The sequence below is a fragment of the Lineus longissimus genome, chromosome 2, assembly GCF_910592395.1.
Source record: "Lineus longissimus chromosome 2, tnLinLong1.2, whole genome shotgun sequence".
Classification (NCBI taxonomy): Eukaryota; Metazoa; Nemertea; class Pilidiophora; order Heteronemertea; family Lineidae; genus Lineus; species Lineus longissimus.
In genome coordinates this window covers 5,918,109-5,944,998 of record NC_088309.1, presented here as the reverse complement: position 1 = coordinate 5,944,998, position 26,890 = coordinate 5,918,109, and the positions used below count along the sequence as shown (strand labels likewise).

At 42.2% G+C, this 26,890-nt stretch overlaps 2 protein-coding genes across 3 annotated transcripts; both read left to right on the top strand.

Moving 5' to 3' along the window:
- Positions 1–34: 34 nt before the first annotated feature.
- On the top strand, positions 35–5,382 carry LOC135503573 (uncharacterized). Of its 2 annotated transcripts, none has more exons than XM_064797176.1 (8): positions 35–419; positions 973–1,091; positions 1,484–1,601; positions 2,175–2,297; positions 2,584–2,677; positions 3,446–3,531; positions 3,780–3,890; positions 4,235–5,382. In XM_064797176.1, exons 1-8 carry the CDS (start codon positions 255–257, stop codon positions 4,412–4,414), a joined length of 996 nt encoding a protein of 331 aa, XP_064653246.1. In that variant the 5' UTR covers positions 35–254; the 3' UTR covers positions 4,415–5,382. The 2 variants fall into 2 exon arrangements, with proteins under 2 accessions (XP_064653246.1, XP_064653247.1); XM_064797177.1 differs by having other exon boundaries at positions 1,484–1,580; positions 4,235–5,364.
- A 4,848-nt stretch (positions 5,383–10,230) lies between these two features.
- Positions 10,231–14,598, top strand: LOC135503566 (cAMP-dependent protein kinase type II regulatory subunit-like). The gene has a single exon (XM_064797173.1). The coding sequence runs from the start codon at positions 10,411–10,413 to the stop codon at positions 11,494–11,496; it is 1,086 nt and encodes a 361-aa protein (XP_064653243.1). The 5' UTR covers positions 10,231–10,410; the 3' UTR covers positions 11,497–14,598.
- Positions 14,599–26,890: the final 12,292 nt, after the last annotated feature.

Genomic DNA, 26,890 nt, shown 5'->3' with positions numbered 1-26,890 from the left:
ATTGAACTCCAGCCAACAATGCTTATGAAAATTTATGCACAGTTTATGTGCAGGTTGAGACTCGCCGGAATTGACTGAATAATACATAAGACTGGCCCAATGGCGAATGTTGTGGAAAAAACCGCCACCAGGGCAACCAGATAGGTAGTTGGTATAGGCCTAGACGCATCGATCATTATTATAACACCAATATACACGCAATGCTATAGCCAGACTGTTTTCCTTCGATAAATTCACAACAACTGACGCTAAACATGGATTATGTATCTCCAATCGTCGATTGTTCTGCCTGCAGTCCGGATAATATCGACTTCGATCCGACATCGGACGAATGCCAGAAGGTCTCTGAAGAACTCCACCGGGCTTTTACCGACGTCGGCTTTGCCTTCATCATCAACCATGGCATCTCGAATAAGGAGGTAAGCTCTAACTAGTGTGACATGCTCTCTTGCTTATATGACTGTCACGTCATTGACATACGGCGACATGCTGATAGGGCCTATGTCACAGGCGTTTGTGAAGGACAAGTGATTTAGTTCTACAGCGAACGTTCACACCAGACCACGGTGTATCATGCGATGTATGTACCGTGGTGTACATTAGCTCTACATAGGTGGTGATGTAGAAGGAAAAATAGTCCCTCGAATCATAGTCCTTCCGGCACAAACGCCTGTGGCTTTACGGTCAAGCTGTGTGCCGAGTGAGACGAAAATCTTGCCGATTCGGTGTGGTTTGATTCCGATCGGCGGTTGTGCCTTTTTGTCAAATCCCAAAAGTGGCATACAGTGTCATCACTACTTTTAGCGGTTTGAATTGACTCTCTCGGTGAACGCTGACACTGATCTGACGAACTCCGTTGTAGTTCGCGTGGTCTGAGCCCTAACCTTTCATAAATTCGGATGACACCTTAGTGGCATGCATATCAACTATTATTGACATGTCTTGCTCGTTAATATATACCTGTATTTGCAGATGGCCGATATGTGGAAAATGTCCGATGATTTCTTTGACCTTCCAAAAGACATAAAACAGAAAGCTTTGAGGGCCAAGGGAGGTGGAACAATGGGGTGGACGCCAGTCGAACAAGAAGTGTAAGTGACAATGGTCTGCAGAAAAACTTTCTCGCCCGCCCATCTTTTGTCATTCTTCTTCTGCATGTTTTCCCCTTATAATGAGAATTTGTTGTGTGCCGCTTTGGTTGGGCGCTATTACACAACATCGGGTCTTGGCCGGCATGGGGAAAGGGTACATATCTTTTATCATTAAGGCCCATTACAAAAGGCGTCCCTACTATTGCAAAATACGTGAATACGTGTACTTACTCATGCCTGTATCTCATTTGTTTAATAAGTTAAACCTCACACCAAGTTCGTTAACTCGCTGTGCAATACAATGTACATTATCTATTCACCTGTAGACCATCAACTGACCTCCCAGCGCTCATGACTATTGTCCCCCCTTAATGTCCAACGCCCCTCTTCAGTGTTTCAGGTTTAGAGGGAGACCGGGCTGACTATAAGGAAGATTATAACTACATACCGCACATGGTGGACTTTGATGGTACCAGGGATAATATTCCGGTACGTCACAACAATAATGATGTAGGTATAGAACTAAGTGCACTAATATCGAGACAGACGCATTTATCTTTCGAACAGCTTGTCACACTGCTACGGAAACTTCCGTTTGCAATTGTAGTTACCCAGTGTAGAAGTAGAAAACTGTCCCCTGGACTAGTGTTCGGCCCTATCGTATTCTGACGGCTTGCCGGGATGCTGGGCCTATAGTTCTGAAGAGGCCATGACCGTCAATAGCCCAGAGATGAAGCGCATGATAAACTACATGAACTTTGTTCGCTGGAAATTCTATCCTAGAACATTTCAAACGTCTACACCGACCGACCTTGGAAGAACTACATTTAACCCTGATTAAAAACCTGCGTCTGAGCGCAGACCTATAGTTGTCTCTTCCCGCTGAGAAGTCACCTGTCTCGCTTCGTCGTGAGCGGTGACTTCAGAATAACGGAAGTCGATCGTTATATCATGCAAAGAAAACCAGTGGTATACCCGGGAGGTATATTTATATCAGTTTAGCTGCAATAATCATATTCTGTTCGAAGGCTTGAAGATACAATGTCATCGCCACGTCTGGTCTACATTTTCATTTAATTCCAGCGTCTTGAGTGGCCCGAAGATGATATACCTAATTTTTGTCAATCACACGCAACGTTCTTTAAGCGACTACACAAGTTGTCAATACATTTTCTGCGATTATTTGGAAAAGCATTGGCTCTTCAGGTAAGATTGGTTGAGTTGAGACCTAATTTGGGGACATCCTGTACGGCCTACACGTTATACGGTGTAGGAATCATGTAATTGAGAGCCCTGGTTGTACATTAATGTAGTATCGACTTTGTCGATGGTCTGAAGTAATAACAAATCCTGTTATGAGCGAAAACATTCGGCATTTGAATACCTAACCGAAATAGAATGCGCAACTATCTCAGATCTCATCAACTCTAAAACATTACTGTACTGTTTAATTAGTGTCCGAAATGCATTAAGATTACACCCCACCTTGCAGGACGCTGACGCTATTGCTAAACTTCATTCTAAAATTGGGCAACCAGGCAACATGACATCACTCCGCTTCTTGAAATATCCACCAATCAAAGAAGGCAAGTATGCTGTTTATTTCAAATTGGCTGCATTTTTGCAATGAATGTCATACACAACCCCAATCTCCCAATGAGAGGAATAGCCCCATATGCTGCGTAGCAATGGTACACGTACGGTGCTGGTATCCCAAGCAACAATTATCAATATTGACACAACCTCCGCAGGCGCGCCACTCGCTATTGTGCTTGTTCTAGTGGAGATGGATGCTCCTTGCAGTAAATAAAAGAAATCGCACTGTTCCGTCCTGAGGAGGTTGATTTCATACATTTTGTTGTACATGTATATTTAAGACTTTAGTGAGAGTAAGAAAAAAATGCACTGTCTGGCATCATCTGACATTGCCTTTAGATTCTGTTTGGTGTTCAAACCAGACAACCACAATGTTTCAAATTCGTCTGACCTTTGCTTGTCTGTGCTGAGATGCAATTAACCAAATACATTTAACTATGTAACATTTTAAAACCATTGTCTGTGCTGAGATGCAATTAACCAAATACATTTAACTATGTAACATTTTAAAACCATTTGATAATAAACAACAGTGTACCTTTCAACTGCAAAGTTTAATACATGTACAGGCTTAGTTCAGCACAGGGCACTTTACTAAAGCGCCATGCAAGCGAGCAATTTTAGTCGCCGCGACCTGCAACGGAGCGATGTCAACATGACGAGATTGCAATTTAACCAATCGGTGGCCGCACTCCAACCACAATCTTCATGTTATCATCGCTATAATAGTGTTTCATTTCTTTTCTTCTAATGAACAGGTGTCACCAGTGGTCAACGACTTGGCGCACACAAAGACTTTGGCACTCTAACTATAATGATGCAGAGGGATGTTGGAGGCCTCGAGGTTAGTGATTGCATTACCAAGTGAACCATCTTAAGTTAGAACCTAGCGCTTTCACTCATTCACCTTCTAAATAGCCGCCGATGTAGTCCATTCGTCATCCTGATCGCCTTTCCTTCATGGACTTGGCGACAGGAAAAGGCGCAAATTTCTAAATTTGTCCGATCTACTACATGTAGCTGATAGTCCTTCGCTTTATTCCAGAGAAACCATCTTTTAGTTCAGATCCAATGTACGTATTTTGTTTACAGTTACAAACACGATCTGGTGAATGGGTGTACGTCGAACCAAGAGAAGGGATTTTCACTTTGATTCCGAGTGAATCCTTTGAATTCCTCACGTCGGGAGGATACGAAGGGGCGGTAAGCAGTTTCTATAAGATACTGATGATAAGCCTGCTCTTATGCCCGCGTGGTGAGGTCAGACTACATGTAACATGTCTCCTCTTCACATGGTTTGTCCTTAAAGTTGCCTTGGCTCATCGGGCGATTTGAGACATTTTAATTGAAATGAGGATCAAACACCACGGAATATCTCTCTGTGCAACAGTTTCATCATAAAAATAATTTCCTATCAAGGTCTGGTCTTGCTCACCCTGCAAGCTTACATAGGCGTTGGCGTTGCGGGGGGGGGGGATATGCGAAAACTCATCACCATATTACCTTAATCCAGTAATAAACTACTTTGATCCTCTCATTCGTTGCAGGTTCACCGCGCTGGTCTTCCAGCACTTCACGAAAAACGGCGGCTGCACACCAGACGGTCGGCAGCATTCTTTGTCAATCCGGATAACCACAGTCTCATTGCCCCCTTGGATGGCTCAGACAGTATTCCTGGCCATTTGCACCAAACATACCTCTTTCAAAAGTTCAAAGCAATGTATTAAAGGGGTAGTACGACAGGCAGGAGCTTGGGGTATGCCGAGAATAACGGCTTGACTGTATAAAAGATAGGCCGGGTCTATTTGGCAAGCCGCTCGCGGAACAGGCATCTTTTTTTGTCCTGTTTGGAGAGCCGCTTGCCAAACAGCACTAAAAAGCCACCCTGTTCGGCCAGCCGGGCTTGCCAAACAGGTAAAAAATCTACCCTGTTTGGCGAGCTGGAGACTTTACTTTAATATTAATGAGTTCGGCTCGCCATTCAGGACAAGAAAAAGTCGCTGTTTGGTAAGCCGGGCTTGCCAAGTAGTCACTTCCTAAAAGATACGCCATTATCCGCATCACTCGGGGAGGTTTGTTTAGATCGACCAAGCCCCTCCCTCTACAAGAGATGAGCGCATTTCGTCAGCCTCGGTGGACTATTAAAGGTAGTGTTGGAGGAACAATCCCTATTAACCGCAGTGCATTTATCATGGTTATAGTTCGCACAAAATATAATAAAGTGGGAAGACCACGTAGTTTTTCTCTAGTTTTTGGATTGGTATCAAGCAACTAGAATGTACAAACAATGTGGTATACATATCAAGCTCATATTAGGCGACCACTCTGCGCCTCTAGTCAAAAACGTCATTGGAACGTTTAAAAAGGTACGATCAACCACGGAGGAATAGGATTTCAAGTATGGAGGTTCCTCTACTCAGGAGAATTTAACACTGACAAAATCGTTATCTCGCCTACGGAGAGTGAAACTTTCTCTCGGGACATCACTTGTTTACGCAAAGTGCCCGAAACGTCATTGTGAACGGCTATCTCATTGTCGTCGAACAATGAGATAGGCGTTCACGTTGGCGTTTCGGGGGATTTGCGAAAACTCCCTATTGATGTAAGCAAAGTTGACTTTTATTTAGCATGTTTGGAAGAACATTTATACCGTTAGGTGTAGTAATGTGATCTTAGCAATGCAGTTTCTGTTCTTAATTGGAAATAATAATTTTATGCAAACAAATGATTTCATGTTGTTCTTTATATGTTTGCGAGTGATACTATACTCTTTCGACGGTATTCAGCCGGTTAAGGGACGCCTGTTCGAAAGGCCTATCTAATGTTAAGGCCTCTGTGAAACAGAGGCGCCTCAACAGGCTAAATAGCCTTGACACAGTATCTATAGTCAATTTCACGAGTGACAGTCTGTTTTTTGCCGAGTTCACGCAGATAACACACTCAGTTGAACGAAATGCATTCTTTCATCTGAAACTTTCAGGTCTGAATGATGCTGTCCGAGTGTCATATTTATCGTATCGTTCGTCAGAAACGGCCCATTGCAGGAAATGACCATGACACGTCGGCGATCTATTATCAAATCAGCTACGGTAAATCCCGGACATTCCGTGCACGTGACTTTAAAAATAGACTAAATTGATTGACAGATTGGGTTTGCAAATATTTAATTCTAATTTATCACCACTTAATCAATTTTCCATCAACAGTGTAATATATACTGCCCAATTGAAAATAGAGTTACTTTTGATCCGCATTGCACAAGGTCGCAGGTTATCATCTTCTTTATTAAAACTGATCTAAATTTGTTTTTTAAAATCTATGATATTCTTGATTACATAGGCACCACGACTAAAATATCATACACACAACTCTCTTAAATGCTCTTGAGTAACGTGCCTGCATGTCTTGTACACTGTACATGAATCGATCACTGACTCCAAAGTTTCGTCACCGATTTGTTTTTGAACCACTTGACTGAAATTTTGAAATACCTGTCGTGACTGTCGAAATTGGTTGTCTCGCCAAAGATCACTCGGGTGGAGGTGTTATTTTATTGGCAAAATCTCGGCGTTCTGGGCACCTCGGTTTGCGGGCCTACAAGGTATAGCTCCACCCTGGCGGTGTGTGGTGAGACAAATTCGGTATCAATTCCTTTAACCATGAGCAAGTGATCAGTATATACATATGTCGTGAAACTCTCATCAAGCGTCCATGAAGGAGTGGCTGATATTGCTGACCTCCCGATCGAAGTCTACATGTTCCGCAGTAGTGTCTTTCGTGTTGAAGCGACACTTCCGAAACATTCTATCAGCCTCTTCAATTTCAGTGTCGTACTGGTCCGTGCTTTCATACAACTTTCCTTTGTCCAGTCTTTCGTAGTCTGGTGCCTTTTCGTCGGATCGACGTCGGACTTTCCCCTCCGCGGCACGGGCCTTCTGCCGCTCGAGCATTTCCTCCAAGTCCAACGTTCGTCCAATGGTCACGCTGCGGAGCCGGGACACGCGGCGTGGCGGCAAGTGTGTTAGCTCTAGCTCCGGCAGTGGGCTTGGCTGTTTAGGAAGGCTCTCAAGCGAATGCGACAACCTGCCTGATAAAGCTGAATTCATATCCCGTACGAGACTGTTGCTATCCAAGGAGCTCCTTTTGTGCTCATTAATGTCTGGCAAGACTATTCGATCACCTTGAAAGTCCCGGCCACGAAGCTCTGTACTCCTTCTGGCATTTGAACCGAATTGCTTCTCCTCGGGTTGAATATGATTTGGGGCTAATTTGTCCCTACTCCTCAATTTTTCCCGGCGCTGTAGTAAACTTTGCTGTCGAAAGTAACTCTCAAGAGTACTCGCTCTTGCCCTTCCATCTGCCGGTATATCATCAAAAGCATTGGTTGGATGCAGGATACAGGAGGAAGTGTTTAGATTGCTCATATCCAACTGACGAGCGTGCATCTTGTCTTGCATAGTCAAAAGAAGTTTCATGTTGGAGCGGTCGTGTTTTCCGCGTTTGTGACGAAGTTCTGATTGTCTAAGGATCCCTTGCTTATACAGTTGCGCGTCTTGATTCATCAGTTTCGTCCTCAATGAAAACTTGCGATGATCTAAGTTGCGCATTTGGATCTTTTTTGCGGCCTCGATACGTTCCTTTTCCTCCTTCAGTTGGAGGTCAAGGTGAAAGTTCCTCATGATAGCCTTTGGCTCGTAAACACTGCCGGCGATGATCCGCTTTTGGCCACCACCGCCACCCCTCGCATGAAGCACATCATTCCCGATTGCGGAAAGCTCTGGATCGCCCATTTTGGGAAGAAAGTACCGACAATATCCGGAATCAAGTGTCTCTGTTAGTTTATGCAGTTGGCGCTCTCTGCGTTATGATAACCTTTAGTGTACATACGAAAACGAAAGCTGCAACAAAGTCACAATACGTAGGTTGCTTGGTCTACAAGGATCCTGTGACAAGAGGAAAGGATACTCTCCGAAAAGAACTGTACCAAAAGTAAAAAATCATTTCACTTTTCCGGACGTAGATTCTAAAAGATTGTCTATCTTGTTCCGAAGCAGACACGTTGACTTGTTGGAAGTCTATCCGCCGTTTAAAAGAGAAGCCTAATTTGCAACACTCTTGATATATATCAAACGAGACTAAATTCCGATCGATTTAGGTGATTGATAAACTTTCAAGAGAAAAATCAATTTTACTCGAAGGAAGTTAAATGTGAAGTTTAAAATAAGTTGATTTTGTGTACATAAATCTTAAAGAGTCCACCAATCAGGAGCTGGTTGACCATTTGTTCTTTTTGACATCCATTTCAGGTCAACCGCGTGTTTACTTTGGAAGGCCTTTGGTATCTATTGGCCAGTGTTGGGCCTATAAAGTAAGATGCAATATAACCGTCAATTAAACTATTCAGCGCAATTTCGCGGAAATTCCAGTCATCCCGTCCATATCTTAAGAATTCCATATACAAACAGATCAATTCCTACATGCCTTACTGGGCACATAATTATAATTAGACCCATTTAGAACTGAGTGAGTGATTTGCTTCATAAATTTCGACACGTTTTTTAAGGCCCACGCGATATTTAGACAAATATCCGTTTGCTTGTTGCACTGAGACTACATGTACATGTATGGTCAAGATTGAGAATACCGCCTTAGACTTTAATTATGGGTTAGCGAGATGAAAAATTCAAATCAGCTGTCGCTACTGATTCGTTTCTTATGGTAAATTAGTCATGCCATTTGGCTATCACAAATTTATCAATATGATCAAACACCTTTATGCATGGTCTATTTCGTGAAGAACCGAACCGGTATTGAAAATAATGGCCAGGAGAAAGTGGTCGTCGTAATTAAGCAACGTTAAAGGGAGACAACGGCTTTCACAAACCTTGCCGTATCCCGGCAAGTTAAAGTTAGCTTTTGAAAAAGCCAGATGTCAGCACTTACAGCAATACCCAATTCAAATCACGGCAAGATGACTGGTACGTAGGACCTGTCACGAATAGACTAGACTGTATCTAGTGCCAAGATTAAGGCCTATAGGTGAAGGACAGATATTGTATCGAGCTGTCATCATTAGCGTTGTGTGTTGCAGACATACATTGTTTGACTCGCACATGATATGGCAATGTCTTTGATGATTGTATACGCATTACGGTTCACAGATTGGATACTGATCACGAAGTCATAAAAAGAGTAGGACATGCAATGATCTTGACCTGCATTGACCTTGACCTGCACTGACCTTGACCTGCAGACCTTGACTCCGCTACATACATGGTCATTGCATCTGGGTAATTTTTACTCAAACAGATCTACATCAAGTAATTGCTTTCCTTGAACCCAGCTGGTTGTAACGGGCGGGAGATTGCTTAGCGATCAACAGATCAATGATGACACTCGACCACGAATCTAGTTAACTGAGCATCCGATGATAAATTCAAATTCTATGTATTAGGAGCATACGTGTATTCCATGCTGCATACACAGGAACTCTGAAAACGCAGGGATTTATGCTGCATCAGCGACCAGACAGACTTCTGCATGTTTATATGTCACTTATATATTTCGTGATGAAATCGATGTGGAAATCGAGATTGTCTACATATATTTAGAAAGTTTAGAGTTCACTGCGATCGTAAAGGAATACATATGAAGGTATCCGAGTCGATATAATTTTGTTATTTTCACCTCTGAATGAAGTGGAAATCAAAATAAAGGTAGCTCCCTATTAGCCTCGGTCTCATGAATATTCGCCATTTCAGGTTCAACATGTATATTTGCAATACATTCTGTTGCGGATGGTATATACATGTTCTCCGACCGAGGTTGGCGTCTGCTCAGAAATTTGGTCAGTTTTGATTGGTCTCACTGGTATCTCACAGGCAAACTGTATTCCGAACGATTTTAAACGCTGTCTACTGAGACTCTAAGGGATAGTCCATAAATATCAGTGTGTTTCAAAATCCTCACAATGTTAACATTGTAAGGATTGTGTAATACATTGATATGGACGATTTATTTAGAATAAAGCTGTTAGTCACGACAATATCCTAATGCATCATGTAAAGTGTCCATAAATCATTCTAATCGCATATCGTGAATAACTTTGATGCAAATCTTCTCGTGTACTTCTTTCCCTCTCAAAATGACGGCCATAAATATTTTATTACCAATACCAATAAAAGCAATACATTTCTCATTTCCCTATGATGGCAGCAGAACTATGCATTCCTTGAAACCTTTACTTGAGGTAAACAATCAATATATCAATCTATATGGCCTGTAACTTCAATTGACCAATGGTGCCAGGGGTTTTATCGACCAACATCAACCCTGTCCCAATGATATGTCTGATTGAACACAAAAGATGGCACAACATATATGTAACTCTGTACCTGGAGAAAGGTTTCTATATCGATCGCGCCGATGTTGACATGTGACGCTTATTGCGATTGGCGCTTTCTGCGGGTTTGTATAATTGATTCGCAGAGCATATATTCCTCTGGCGGCTGGTTATAAAATATGCATTCGAGATGGAGTAACGGTTCCGGTGAGAAGGGAGGATTAGTATAGTTCGACCGGAGTAAGTTATATCGCGTTGCGGATGTGTGTTGGTGGCTGATAACAGACGGATTATAGCTCTCATCAAATTCACCGGATTAACGCAGAGACCATATCGGAATACTGTGAATTTATTTCGTCGCGGAACTAAAAAATATTGAAAATGAACTTGGAAATACCGGACGGGTTAGGGGACATGTTACGGGACTTCACGGTTTCCGTCCTGCGGGAAAAGCCCATGGATATATACGAATACGCCGTGGAATATTTCACGAAAGTTCGGGACAAAAAGGCGAATAAAAATGTCCCGATGTATATCATCGTCGATGATGATGACCAGGCCAGGGAGCCTGACCCTGGTGAGTTCAGGCCGATTACCCAGAAAAACAATCGTTTTGCCCGTCGGCACTCCGTCTCTGCGGAAAGATACGATCCTGAAGCGGACGACGACACTGAGAAGGTCGTCCATCCAAAGACGGATGACCAGCGGGAGAGACTCTTAGAGGCGGTAGGTGGGATCTTGCTTTTCCGTTCATTAGACCCTGACCAGATGCAGGACGTCCTTGATGCAATGTTCGAAAAACGTGCCACGCCTGGTGAACATGTCATCGAACAGGGTGATGACGGTGACAATTTTTACGTTATTGACCAAGGGACCTATGATGTTTTGGTGACGGTAAACGGGGAGCAGAAACGTGTGCATGTCTTTGAAGATCAGGGGAGTTTCGGGGAGTTGGCGCTGATGTACAACATGCCCCGGTCCGCAACTGTCGTCGCAAAAACCAAGGGCGTACTATGGGCAATGACGAGGAACTCTTTCCGGACTATTGTGCTAAAGGCAGCATTCAAGAAACGTAAAATGTACGAGAGTTTACTGGAGGGTGTGCCTATGTTGAAACATTTGGACCAGTATGAACGTATGAATCTTGCTGATGCACTTACACCCAGGATTTATCAGGATTGCATAATTCTCAAAGAAGGTGATGATGCTGATGGGATGTACTTTATAGAAGATGGAAATGTAAAAATTACGATTACGAAAGACGGTAAAGAGGCGGAAGTCGCTCGATCCGGGAAAGGGAAATACTTCGGTGAAATGGCGTTGGTTGAGAATAAACCTAGGTCTGCTAATGTGTATGCTGTTGGTAAGGTTAAACTAGCATTTTTAGAGGTAGAATCGTTCGAAAGACTTCTCGGACCCTGTTTGGATATCATGAAACGAACCATCGCTAAGTATAAACAGAAATAGGACAATATCATGAACTACATGAAACATGAATGTGGAAGTTTGAGAAAGGTATAGAATATGTCGATTCGAGTAAAGTTGGCAAACTACATATTTCTGACATCAGGAGTTTTATCACAGAAATTTCATTGAACACATAACTTCTGATTTGTACCGCCACCACTTGAATCCGGTGTCGTTAATCGAGCATCTTTTGGCAACATGCGTATAAGAACAGATACTATATACTGTTACATGTGGGTCTATACGTCACTAGCACACGTTTGCCATGCTACATGTACACCATAAAGAAACGTATACACGACAGACAGATGAAATTCATCCTGCTTGGGCTTAGGCGATTTGCCACATTCCAAGTTAGTTCTATATGAAACTTGATGATGACAAGTGTACAAAAAGCTTATGCCGTGTCACTATCGGAGTCGACAGTCTCTTTCTCAAACGTCCACACAGTGACATGTTTTAATCCTCGATAAATCCACTGACAATAAGCCAGAACTGTGGATATCGATATACATGTATATAAAGAGTTTCAGGCCCGAATAGCAAACATTACTAAACCTTTATGAAAACCAACGATGTGACGTTCTTGGGGTGTCAAAATGTTGACAGAAGTGCGCCAACTCAAATCACTGTAATCTTACATGTGCATTGCAGTTAAGTATTTGAAGACAGAAATCATGATTCTGATTATCTATTCACGAACGGAAGGAGCCCAACTCGTTTTATTATACTTATTAGTCAGATCTTCATTTGAAAAATGGTTACTTAATGGTGGGTCGTTGTCTGCGAGAAGATTTTATTTTTCGGAAATACCTCTTCTATTACATCAATATTGCATGATAATGGTTGTGAAAAGAATACATACCTACTAAAGTGGTAGCATTTCATCTATTGGTGACAACACGCAGATTCAATTCAATTCAATTTCATTTAATGGATGGTGCTCTGCTTTTTTCGCCCGTCAAGAAGGTGATGCAGGGAAATATGTATGTGTCGCGAAAAATGATGCTGGATCTAAGGTGTAAGACGGGAGCATTTCGTGAATGGGTCAATCTTTATTCGATTGGCGTGGCGAGGGAACAACCAATACCATGAGATGAATATTTGGTCACCGCCAAAATTGAGCTGATTGTACAAGAGATTACATACAGAGACAAATAGCCTATTTCACTGTGTACAGACGACCAAGCTTTACCTCCAGGAAGTGGAGTCCATTGATCGTATTCTTTCGTTATGCAGGTATTCCCGTGCGAATCGGGTACTACGTCTTTCAATCGGCTATACCCCGGTGACATTAAAATGTGCACTTGGCCATCCTATACAACAAAGAATTTGGATATTGGAGTCTTCTTCCTGTTGATGTAGCAGGGCCTTCTTGACGCGCTTGTATTCATCAATTGGGCTCTGCATCCGTGGGCCCATTTAGGCATACGTCAACGATATCGCCAAAAAACAAAAAATGGCGCTGTAAGTTAAAGTAATATTGATTTCGTCCTCCATTATCGTATTTCCGTGGAGATTCTCACTGAATTAGATTTTCTCAGTTAATTCGTCTGTTCAAGCAAAAACAGGTGTCGATCAGAAAGTTAGTAAACATGACCGGAGATTGATTTGGTCGTTAGTGTAGGCTCAGTTATTTGTCGAAACCAATCGAAATCTACCCATTCTCCAAGCAGATTACACAGTGTGGCCACAGGCAAGTGAGAATACAAGAACGAACAAATCAGTTGGCGATCATTCAGCCCCCACCCAACCTACAGAAAACGGAACCAGAAAACACTTTTGCTTTGTTGATTGCGTGTGTTTTAATTTGATGCGTGCACTGCATTCATCAAAATTCCTAGTGTTTCCCAAATTTTCATGGTCAATTTCGATGATCTGTCATAAATAAAGGGGATAAACCCTACGGTCTGCACGCGTCTGTTGCGCCACCTGTAGCCGCGCCTGATCGATCGGATTCTGGTATCTTCACGCGCCTGTGATGACTCTAAAATCTTGGAGGATATTCAGTATTCATAAACGGTAATGAATGGCGGCATGTTTGGCAGACACAGAACGAGTGTCTGTACGCGCCGAAGACTAATATTTACCCTGGAAATGGAATGAGGTGGTCGGTCATTTGTTGCTGTGTCAGAATAATGAATTTGATTGCGTTTCCTGACAGTCCTAACTTGATATCCGTGGAGATTAGCCGTCTCATTTTCCAGGCTGAATCGCACCGACTGAAGGAACGGAATTGGCGGAGTAAGAATGATGGAACATGAGATATTCACGCATTAAAGGGACAACCTGGGCGTGGTATTTACCTGGCCAGGAGGATAATGACCCTGCTTGCCACCATGCGCCGCCATTTGTACATGTCATATCACACTAATGCTGAGTTCTAATTATGATTTTGGACAGTGTTGGGAGGCAGTTTTGGACTCGGGACAACGCCATGGCATGTGCATTTCAGGCAGGCCTATGATTACACCCCGTTCGAGTGCATTGTTTATTGCAGTTCAATGACTTTTCAATTATGCTGTTTGGATAAGTTACGGTCCTACTGGAAGCCATTTTCGTATGAAAAACCAACATATCTCATACACAAGTGGTCCCTTTAAGCAATCAAGTAAAAGACTGGGATTATATCCTCAATAAGTTGGTTCTTCTGCTATTTCATTCATTAAGTTGGTTTTCTTTGAAAGTGTTTGACGTTTTTTTCCAGTTTTGTTTCAACTCTCAGAAGAAAAACGCGTTATTCGATAGCGCGCGCACGGTCAATTACTTCTTGGCGCGGTCGTTATCCGGCAATTTGAATAGGGCCATTTGCTGGTGTATAAGAATAATGAATTGAATTGCGTTTCCTGACAGTCACTGACAGTGTAACTCGATACCCATGGTGGCTAGCTGTCTAATTTTCCGTGTATTGACGGAATATCAATTTCCCTGTTGCTTGACGCTCTAGCAGTTCGCTAATAAGAGTGAGTGCCTTGCAGTACAGCTAACGCCCATTCATCATTGACCATGTCAACCGAAAAAAACAGACATTGAGGCGACGGACGTATATACAAACACTACATCCGTTATATTGATCACAAATAAAATAATGTTAGTCGTTAAGCCATTATCCGGATTAGTAATTTATTATCATCTTCTTCGTCTTGAGGGAAGTCCTCTATATAGCCGCTGTATGAAGTAATTGTCCACGTCCTTTCGGGCTCTTGCACGCGCGAAACCTACCATGCAGGCTGGTTTATATCAATTATGAGACCTAGTTGTTCCATCAGATTCGAGAGTTTTAATGCAATTTTACATGTACAAAATAATAATTTGGCCCATCTAGAGAATGAATGTACAGTTTGTACATTGTAGATGTACAATGTATGCCATACATTAAAATAGTGATCAAAATTAGTCAGGAAAAAACAGTATTCAGAGTAGAAATGTTCAGAAATTGCAGGTGCGAATGTACACAGAAATATACACGAAACGTGTCTTACTGCAACACACACATAAATGCATGTGAGGTACGCTGAAACCTTGAAGGTTTCGTCAAAGGCACAATAAAACCCCAATTTCGAAGACGAAGGACATTGACCGAATAATTTGTACTCAAGAGCCTAATAAGGATGTTGACATTCTGTGATCGTCGAATGGTAGAAGACAGCCCTGAGAGACGGTCCTAAACTGCCTTAGGTGAATTTGTTATTGCAATGAGATTCCATCCATTAGGCGACATACTTGTATTAAATTCCTAGGTCTGGTATTCTATGTGTAAACAGCCTGGTGTATGTTAAACTATCTCTACTTTAAGAGTCGACCTTCCTCAGGAAAATACGCTGATCTTGGGTTGCATTTATCATGTCTAGATCTCCGCTGATTCATTTTACTGTACCGGACAATTCAGTTGTGTCTTTATCATTGAAATATAAAAGGAGATACCAATGAACCGGAAGTCGATTGGCGGGCTATTGAGCTCTTATTTCCACGTGCGTGTGCGTCATGTAGTTGTACTATATCGATATGCATCCACATATAGGCCCTGTTTATCTGACGGCGGTTTAATCTCTCTGATAAATGATGCAGTTTACAAACATAGGTGAATGTAACTCGGCATCGAAATAGGGTGCGTAGGCCGCGTAGGTGTTCCCCAAGGGCGAAAACAGGTTTGACATATTGCCCTTTTTTCAGTTTGCCATGTTTAATATTTGCAAAATGCCTGGGAATAATGCCATGCGTATTTCGATATCATCACTTGAGCAGATCGATATCATTTCCAGTTTCATGACAAGAGAGCTCGTATCAGTCAGAGGGCAGTACAAGTGAGTGATGCGGCTTTGCACACGAGTATTGAGCATTCTCAAGTGCAGAGTTAAAAACGTTGCTCAGCCAGGCCTACAGTTGAAGGAGCAGGAAGAATTTGGCGCATGCGTTTCTGTGGAATAAGGGGTTGGGGATAAAGACCCTTTAACCTATTTTTAATTATGAGCTTCAACAAGTAAAAGTTGCTTATCAAAATTACCCTTGACAGGAAAACACGTGACGATTTATTTTCGTTTCTTGCATAATTCACAATTTTCACGCTTTTCCTATGTTCTCCTCGACAGGTGCGAGTCGGTAATATATTCATTGAAATATCGATTAAGACATTGTTCCACTGGTGACCAGGTCTTCGCTCTCTCATTGGTATGTGCATGTTATGAATGTGAAACTTCCTTTCATTTCCTTTAAGGATTCATTACCCGGGAGCCAAATTGAATGCGATAACAAGTAAGAATGTCTGGGTAAAGTGACATACATGTATATGTATTTGCCCGAACCAGTATATGAGTCCAAAGTTCATTTCCAACGTTTACCATTATATGACCTCACCATATACCATATTTCTTCTTTTTGGATCTGAACAGTGAGTAATGCATGATAAGTGGTAAAACACCAATCTGCAGCTGTTCAGTATAGCGAAGGTTCCGATTTCATTCAGTATCAAATAATGATAATATTACTCTAGTTGCTGGAATTTTTAGCTTTGCCTTCAAACGGCAGCATGTCACACTCGGGTAGGGCAGGTACCACGCACATGGCATTAGCGATTTTAAGCCAGGTTACCAACGTGCACACGCCTTTAGCCTGGTAAGTGGCACGAAACTGCATGTGCAGGAAGGCCGTTACGATAGCGCTTGCTACCGTCTAAAAATACCTTTACGTTTTTGTTGATCGCGCTGTTTTAAACATATTCTATTTCTACCATAATGATTTCGTTAGTAGGCAAATTCTTCTCTTTGACAGTGATTATTTTTTATTCAGGATGCTAGATGTGCTTTGATCAATGCCTCTCATATTGAAATAGTTATTAAAAAAACATTGAGAGCACAGCTCAAACGAATACTTCTATATCGAGCTCGGAGCCACCAGGGAACAGCGGAACTAATCATTTTAAGCGGTTGGAGTTTGGTTCAAGGAATTGATACATGTACTTGTACCTCACTGTCGGTATTGGTTGTCTTACCAAACATCGCAAGGACGGAGCTATAAAGTGCATGCGAAAGGCAGCTACATTACCCTTGCGGTGTTGGCAATACAACCAGTGCCGACAGATCGGACTTCTAGACACAAAATTATGGATGTATATAGGTCAGTGTCGACAGTAGTTTCTATCAAAAAACGCCTGAAACTAAAAAAAACCACAATTGTATGTGATTGTAACTGTCTCTAGGCTGCTCTCACATTTTCACTAACCAAAGCGGATTTGGTTGCGACACCAAAACCGCTGCGGCAAAAAGGAGGCCAACATTTTCCATCGTAAACAATACAGCATTGTAACCAAGGTATTATCGAGTATTCAGACGAAATACAATTTAGTATCATAGAAAAGAAGCGACCGTTCTGGTTATTACGAGATAAAAGCTCTTTCTAAAGAAACATTTCATCAACACTAATGATAAGATTACACTTGCTTATACATGTACCATGTACATATCAACAAAACAAAATCACCAATTAATTTCCGAGCACATCCCCTCTAAATCCCTGCAGCAGTTGATGGTCATTAGAACCTTAACCAAACAGAGCTTTTATGGTAGTCAATCCTACCATCACCACCATCAAGACCCAGGGCAAGTGATCATTTAATCGCAACTAATGGTTTAGTCTTTGTGCGCCTCCATTCGCGATATGGCAACGTGCGAACTTTCGCAGAATTCAAAGCGAGCAACAACGATTTTCTTTAACAAGTGCGCAACGAAGGGAAAAGATACCACAATGGTTAGCGGTGAATTAATGAGATAGACAGCGAGATGCCTAAGGCTCTGTGAGAAATTCATAAACCGCTGTTAATTAGCCGCATTATCTCCGGTATTCTTTCTGCATCTTTTTTTCAACGAACGGAGAACGCCTTTTCTGCCGCAATGAAAATACATCCTTTATGATTTTATCAACTAGTTGGTATTCACGACGAAGTTTTCCATCTTTTGAGTGAGATTTTATAATATTTTAACATCAATTTACGTCGTCTAAAAAACTTTTCATTCTCTACTTTCCTCAAAGTGCATATATTTTGTGACTTGCGGTCATATTAACCAATTAGAAAATCTCAATCGTGTTTCACCTTTGCTGTTATCAAAATTAAACCAATCAAAATGGCGTAACGTGAGATCCGGTCAATTCGGCACGTGAGGAAATTGGTCAATGCTTTTCCTTTCGTGATTTCATGAGCCCGACACGACATGACGACTCCGGTTACCTCGGTAAAGGAAAGGTTCTTGAGAAAAGGGCTCCGTTTGAGTTATAAGGTTATCGGTCATTCGGTGATTGATGATGAAAAGCAAGGAATAAGGTATTGGCGAAGCCGTATCCGCTGTCTAGGCGAAATGGTGGCTTTTGTTGGTGTCTCACACATACTGTGTTCGTCAAGATGAAGGATGAGGAGGTTGATACGGTAATATATCCCCAAGAACAAGCAGCCAGTGGCGTTTATTGTTGAGATCGCAATTTACGGTCAACTCACACACGAGAAAATGAGAGTTTTGAAATTGAATTCTAAAACAACTTGATTTATAATGATTGAACCGCAGTTTAAAGTGTAAATGCACAGTGTTCGCATTCGACGTGATGGTTAGACAACCAAAACCACTTGCATGGTTGGTGCAAAATATTAAGGAAGACAGAAAGCCTCGGTTTTGGCCGACATTTTAGCTCCACCCTCGCGGTTTTTTCGGTAAGGTCACCAATATCTCCGGTGAAGTATCAGTTCCGTAAACGATGTGTAACCGTGTACATGACAGTTGAAAATGGAAAGAAGAACAGAAAATGTTATAAGCCATCAATGTATGACGTGGGTATACATGTTCATACATGACATTGTATTAAAACAGAATATGATGAAAAGAACATGTTGAATTCTGTCGGTACCTTGTCACTGTTAACAATTTATCAGCGTGGTGATACACGTCAGCGACTATGCATTGTATGTTGTTCTGCTTCACTCTACTACGGACACTAGGATACGTCACTGTACGTACAGTGCGTCTGCGTGGACGGAGCGTTGTAGCCGCCATTTTTTCATATCCTCACCATGCAAGAGCCATTCCGAACGTTGTAATTTGACCCGGGCACTAATAGACTGAGGAAGTGAACAAATGGGATAAACCTTATGCATTAGATTAAGTGACAGCTTCTTATCATTATGAACTTCATATATGATATCTCATGCTATACGCTCGTTAATCTGACACGCATTTACATACTTGACATGCAGTTGCCGGGAAACCAGTTGATAACACGATTTACGATGCTTCATACCAATGATTATGTCCAATGTACCGTCTTATTACGTACCAAATTGCTCCCCAACAACCGACCGACAAAATGATCCATTAATCGGCAATAGGTTACAAATCAGGGAAAGGTTCAACCTATTTCCAGCGCCCGGGTTCCAGCGGCCCTGCCGCTCACCGCAACAAGAACACAGCAAAATCGAAACAGCGAGAATGCAAATGAAGTGTAGATTGTATATTGTTAAATTACTTGGAGTGACATCAAATCGACCAGGAAACCATGCCATGAGCCATCATCTCGGGTTATAAAACGATTCCGACGGTAAACGAGTTCGAGCCTGATCATGACAACCAATTCCGAATGCAACCTGCAGGCTACTCACCAAGGCAGAATACGACTAATGACCATGAGGTATGACGTTTAATTTCGTTGGCTGTCACGCCCGCATTACTAGCGTAATTGGAATGTTTCACTCTGGAACCACACATCGCCAAGAAGACGGCTGATCAGTTCTCTAGAATTTCCTCGGTTACCTGAAGCCACGTAATTTACAGACCCTGAGAAAAAGCAGCGAAATCCACTGCGAAGAGCGGCTGTTCCGCTTACTTGACATGCTCGTACATATGTGGTATGATATACATTTTTGCAATTAAACAGATTTTGAATAAGTTCAGTAAATATAATGACTTTCTCTCAGTCGAATATCGCCTGCTCAATGTCAGTTTATTTCTCGCGCCTCAGTCAGTTCCAAGACGAAGATGAATAAAAATCCCATATTGATGCACGAGTGACCTTTATGGAATTCCACCAAAAAATGACCGAATCTAGCTTTGCATTCTTTTGTGCCGCTGTTTTTATCAAGAAATGAGAGGGTACATTTTCGTGGGCGGTGAAAACGTATCAGTTGATTAAAACGCTGGGGTCGTGCGAAATTTAAAAGTTAAGGTATAGTTTCCAATAAAATAAAAAGATAAACATTCCCTGTTTCTTCATAGTATGGGGAAGTTTCTTTCCCTAACTTCTAAAGATAAACCAACGTTCGAAGATTTTCCTGAGGCTAGAGAGGTGGCTTAAATTTAACAAGCTTGCCCTCACAAACGAAGTTACCATGCCCACCAAGACCTTCCCGCAGTCTTGTCACGTACAAAAGGGACAGCCATAGACCAAAATAGGAACACGATAAATGTTGGTTTCATTCAAAGCACGTTACGACTGGAAAGCGCCCGTGGCTTTCGGCCATGATTCGCTTCGTTCCTGAAACGTGCCAGTTGCTTTCAAAGAAAATTCAGCTGAAGCCACTGTGACATTTTGAGCGCTGTCGTTTGAAACGAAATGGCTTGCGGTAAATGGTAAAACACTTCAAATTCGCCCACACGAAAAACACACACCGAGACCGTGTTCACGATCAGTCCTGTCACGTACTGTTCTACTCAATGGATGGCAAAGACCGAAAGCGGGAAATTGACAGAGAGTGGGGAATTCATTAAAAGCACATGACAGCTAGAAAGAGCCCAAGATGCTCGCCGATGGGGCTCCCTTAAAACGTGTGCCTGACATTTAAACAAGACTCCGCTGTCTGTCGCTGTCATTTTTAATGAAAAGGCTTGCGGTCCTCCATAAAATATATTACCCGCTTTGCGGTGCAATCGCAGGTTGTATATAAATACAATTCTAAGCGTTCGATTCCTGCGGCAGTTCGATTTGATCTCGATTGATTTCCTTGAAGAATTTGCACACAAGGCTTAACGCAGTAGAATAAGTACGCTATTTATGAACGAATGCGATGGAGCATTTGGCATGTTTATGATAGCTTAGGATTAGACATATGATATAGGGACGGAAAGACCGATATCAGACGTGATGAGAGGGACGGAATGTCTGACCTTCTGTTGCAGGCAACCGGAGATCGAGGGCGAAGAATGCTAGTGAAATTTATACGGCAGGTTCAATCACACAAAGAGCATGCTTCTGATATGAGCGGTTCACAGTAGTCAAGGTAATCTGAGCAGATAATCTGTGCTGATTTTAGCATAATATCATCAAGAAAGCCTTTGTTCTCCCCCAAGTACCATGTGACGCTGTCATGTCTATTGTTCTCTTGGAGACATCCGCAGTGGCCTTGGAAACAACGGATGTCTGACTTTATACATCTCCGCCCTTATCTTTGATCCTTTTTTCTCATTACTGTCCAATGTATGTGACCACCTAGCATGTCTGATGAATGACCTGGCTACCTTTGATGCTGGAAATCATTCATTATATTTATAGCACAGGAAGACTTCCTTTTATCAGCCGGGCTCTGCGGCAGAAGATCAACACAAAGAGAAGTGACTTCTGTAACCATTAGCTGCGCTAAAAACGCGCACAGACACAAGGAGGTGGCCAAAAAAGCGTAACAAAGCTACTCATACAGGGCTAGGCCTACAACAGTGGGCATGTCCAGTGTTACCGCTACGACACGCCAACAAAATGTATATACTCCAGTCTCTCCGATCTAAGACCCGTAGATTTACTGATATGAAATTGAAAGGCCTGTTAATGACGGCATGACCATTGGATAACTTGGTGCCCACGCGAACCCAAGCATTTTATCTCATACATGTAGCTAAAATCACGGATATACATACGTTTATAACGCTACATCTGTGCTTAAATCAAATACATTGTACATTAATACAGAACCGGTCTTATTGAAACTGAAACTAGAGTATATGTCGGTTCCACATCAATCACTCTTTATTCCGTGATATTGACTGGTTATCAACATACATCAATTAAATTTGTGATTAAAATCTGTATTTGCACAATATTTAATACGACGTTTTTCATGGAGCAGATGTGAACTCTAATCGATCCACCGCAATTGAGTTGTTTTATCGGACTCGAAGCTGCAAAATCCGAAATCCGCACTGAAATACATGTACATCAACCTCGCAAGCTTGGGTGCACTTTCATATATCTTTTGTGGACACCCATAGAGCATCTTCATCTCAATATCTATCCATGTGCAATTGTGGAATAATGTCTCATTTTCTTTGTGGACGAAATCAATTATTGAACACCATGATGATATGATTTCGCCTCTTTTTCGTTATCTACACTGCCAAGGTTTTCTGTAGAAAATATCATATGATTTGACATTCCAGCCGAAATTCGCGATAGACAACATCAGCCTCAACTCTCTCTTTCGCGAGCTACTATTGGGAGTTTTCGCAAAGCCCCCGCAGAAACGTCAACGTGAACGCCTATCCCATTGTTCGACATAGTTATCAGGAGGTCAAACAATACGATAGGCGTTCACGTTAGCCAGCTATGTGTATGTTATCAGAGCACGAACACATTTACAAGGTTAACACAGTTTACATTGCAGTAATTGCGGATAAATGTATCTCATTCATTCAATCAAACGACTCATCCAATGACATTCAAATCGTGGCACTGGGTTCAATGGAAACAGTTGATGCTCATCAAGTGTGGCAGTCACTTCGTTTATCGGAAAGCCTCCTAGGCTGCTGTCAGCAACATGGCAGAGTGCATGCCGGAAACGGTAAATACTTCACCGGTTTAAAGATAAACGAAGTCGTATTGCCGGCGACTTCTAACTAGCCAACTTTACGTGATATGGAGTAGAAGAGAAGCCCCAATAGGCGTTAGGGAAGGGGCGATAGGTAATTCAGTGGTCTTAAACTATAGAATCTTCTTTCGGCCATACTTTCTCTCCAGAATGTCTGATGAACTATCGTTCACACCTGTATGCCACCGGATATCAAGATTCTTCCATGGGGTAATGTCTTGTTTAGACTAAGTGTGTTAGCCAACCCTTACTTGTTAGTAAATATCTATAACTTGATTTGAACATGGGCTCCGCTTTGGCGACTCATAATCATATATCGAGAGTTTACTACTTCCAATGCCAATTAGCACGACCTTTGATAACTGTTACGGTGAGCTTACGTGGAGTTCACGTGTGGTCTAACGTGAAGAGTGAGCAAGTAATTTCCAAAGAGCGGTCTTCATAAAATTCTAAGAGATTGTCCATCAGGATCGCCCATCAAGAGTGCTACATTCAGAGCATTTGGTGCATTAAAATATCCATCTATGATCCCATCAGTGATACTATGATGGAAACGTTTGTCGGTGTATAAGCCCTCTCTGACTAATTCGTTCTTAAAATAATACATTAGGCCGGAGTCATATAGGGTTCACGTTGTCACTAGTCGTGATTCACTTGTCACGAGTTAACCGAATTAGGCGTGACCTCGTCAATCGTATGTAGCTCGCTCTTTGAAAATGATTTGTGACACGTTACATGTGAAAACGTGAACTCTGTATGATCGCCAGCCTTGCAAGTGACAACGTGAACCCTGTAGCCAGAGGAGGGAAGTCAAAGTGGCGAAGTTACCGGAAACTTTGATTATTCAAGATGCTCTGCACAGTAGAAGATGTTCCGCTGTGTTGATTAATTGCATTCATGAACAGATTACGCAACACGTGTAACAGCATAGTATAATGAGACGCTAACGAATATTTCGTAATAAATTCATGGAGCTGACAGTAGGAATAATCAGCAACGTGTTTCAAACTTGTGTCATGGTCATTGTTTGACCATTGTTTGCAGGATAATGTTTTTATCTTCCCTGTGGTTATAGCATTTCTTCAACACCTTCCTTACTGTGCGTAACAACTGATGAGTACGAGGGAAGGATCAGAGAGCTCATCGCCATAAACAGTGGCTAAAGGTATCAGTTTGCCTGTGCTAACCTGGAGAGGCAACGACGGAACAAAAGAAACACACAAATTAGTTCATTTGAGGGGCGTATGTAATGTGTCACTTTAAGAGCGGACGAGACACTTCCAGAGAAAGGGCAACGTAGAGTTTAATATGCCACTCAATTTTCAGCTAGCAAGCTATTTACGTTCGGAAACTAGGCTCCCCGGCCAGTATTGATGATATCATGCATTCTTGCCAAGCGTTATGGATTGGGGGTCACCATAAATGGCCCTCATCGATCTGCTGTTGTTATTAGTAAAGTGGGTGCATTGATCTTGGGTGGGTTTTGTACCAGGGACACGTATCGGATCTGGTCTAAACTAATGATGTTATCGACGTCTTCCGTCGATTGATAGACGAGAAGGAAAGTATTGCTTGACGTGTCGACAAAGGACATTTTCTTCAGCAAAATGATCGATTTATTCAAGAGGACTCGAATATGCGAGGATTTTGTTCCAGGGAAGCATCAAGTTGTGACCACAATAAGAACATCCAATCGATATCGTTTTACAGCTATAAGAAGCATGCATTTGAAGCTAGAGATTTGCACTGTCTGAAGGCTGTCTTTAGATAGATACCCTCATACCAGGCGGCGGAAGCCACTTCTGGTCACGACAAACAAGCAGCAAACAAAAACAAAAGACTAAATGATCTGTCTACCACATGTTTTGTTGTTCGTTGTGCCTGTATGTTTAGGTTTGTTTTGGCCAGCAGTGACTATCTCCGATTGGTGTGTAAGTGACTATATTTACACCCAAAATAGTTTACCTATGACTCTGAACATCTTCGAAAACTAGTCTGTTATTATTGTCAGTGATGTACATGGCCATACCCGGTAGGGGTCATAAAACATGGGGTTTTTTAGACGAAAAATAGCAAAAAGGGTGTCCCAATACTACTTCTACTCCCCCCCCCCCCATCCGCGACCTTAAATCTCCATTTAGTACCCGATCCTATTTCAAGTTTCAGACAAGGTTGCAATATCCGGGCTGAAGACATAATCTAATTGCGATGGAGCACTAGACTGAAGTCTTTAATCTTTTAAATTGGAGACCAAAAGGAGCACTAAGAGGAGTCGACTTAGCCCTTAATATAGAATGTGATCATGTTAGCGGCTAATTATGGAAGATGGTACATGTAGTTATGAGCAGACAAGGTTGCATGAGACGAAGGCAAGCTTATCTGAGCACGAATGACCGTCGATACTCATTTCGCAGGGCCGTATTTAACCTTTTGTTTTGGTTTCTTTGGAGAAGTACATCCCGTGTAGGCTTTCCATGAGTGTGTGCGTAGACCAAAAAGTGTTATCATTCGCACACTCAATCTGCTCATCCGATCTTCTTTCGCATTCTCTTCTAATCATGCCGACTTACCGGCGGTGGATGTCATCCTAAAGTCTCATCCTAGGATGGGTATAATACGCTTAACGCCGATAGATCGGCATGCCTGTAATGAACACATCAGAATTGTGTGAAGTTTAGCTGTCACGTTCAAGATGCTCTGTATTAGATGCAAGTAAATTTTTAATCACCCAACTCGGGACATATGGGAGTATTACGGCGTTCCCGTTTCCCTTCGGGAAAAGTATACCTTTTAACTTTATTGGTAACATTTCCAGACAGGTTTCCAAAAGGGGGTGTTTTCAGAGATAGAAATTCCACAAATTCGACAATGGCGATAGGTTCGCGCCGGCGTTCATGCTTCTTCTCCTTTCTGGATTCACAACCTGTCCATTTCTTGTTTTCGTTCAGTCAGAAAAGATGACAATTAAGCAAAGAGTGCCCCGGAACACTGTTGTCACACCTCTCTGCGTTTTCTTTTCTCTCTGATGTTCACATTCCAAGATCGGAACCGAAAACATATTAGTATCTACACGACGTTCGCCAAATGGAATGTTTTGTATTTGTCCAAAGGCAGCAGGAATGTCAATCAATGCAAGCGTGCAATCGCGATTCTTTGATAAGCTACCTTTTATTTGCTTTCAACAAGATATGTGGTATGCACAATTCTTTCCCCAAACTTTCTGAGTGGATATGAAACAACAGAAAAAAATTAACACCTTGGGTGCCAAGCCATTTAGGCAACGAGTATGCGATGGTGTAACGGAAGAAACAAATTTCACCCGTCTTATTTGGAAGCGTGACTTATGCACACTAGTTGTCACAAAAGGTTTGCATTTGTCATTTCCGGATATTGTTTCGATTTTCTGACAAACAATGAAATGAACGCTCCAAAACATTGCCAAACTACTAGTATGCCAGAGACAGTCCAAGGTCAGATTTTCAGCATGGCTGCCCAAATGAGAAAGTGATCACTGCGGTGTCGTATATACGCAATTCCATTAATATTGATCTCTCCGAGGGCTAAGTTATCATTATTGACGTTGCACTGATGGCGATAGAGATCTCCTGGCGCTCACTGCATTTGCTGGGGTGATCTAGGGACGAATCCTGCATTTCACACATGATAAGATTAAGTGATTTCATGGCGAGCATCAATGACATCCTGGGTAATGATTGGCCAAATCCTGGACGAAAAAATCGTTTTCTGGTCGACTTCAAACAAAACAATTGAAAATTTTGTAAAAGCTCAAAAACCTTAACGTTTTCCCCAACGAAGAGGCTGGTTGCACGTGACTGAATGCGTCACTGCACCTCGCCTCAATTAACAAGCGCGAGACATCCGACTGAGCGTCATAAAAACATGTTTGCCTCCCTTCTGTTATCATAAAGGGCACTCATTTCTAAGAGTGTATGGGTATTCGTTGTTGTATCAGTCTGGCCGGGCTGCAACGTTGACGTCATCTTTGGCGGCGGTTAAACAGCCCCCCCCCCCCCTCAACCCCTCCAGTTCTGTTGTCTTGGCTTT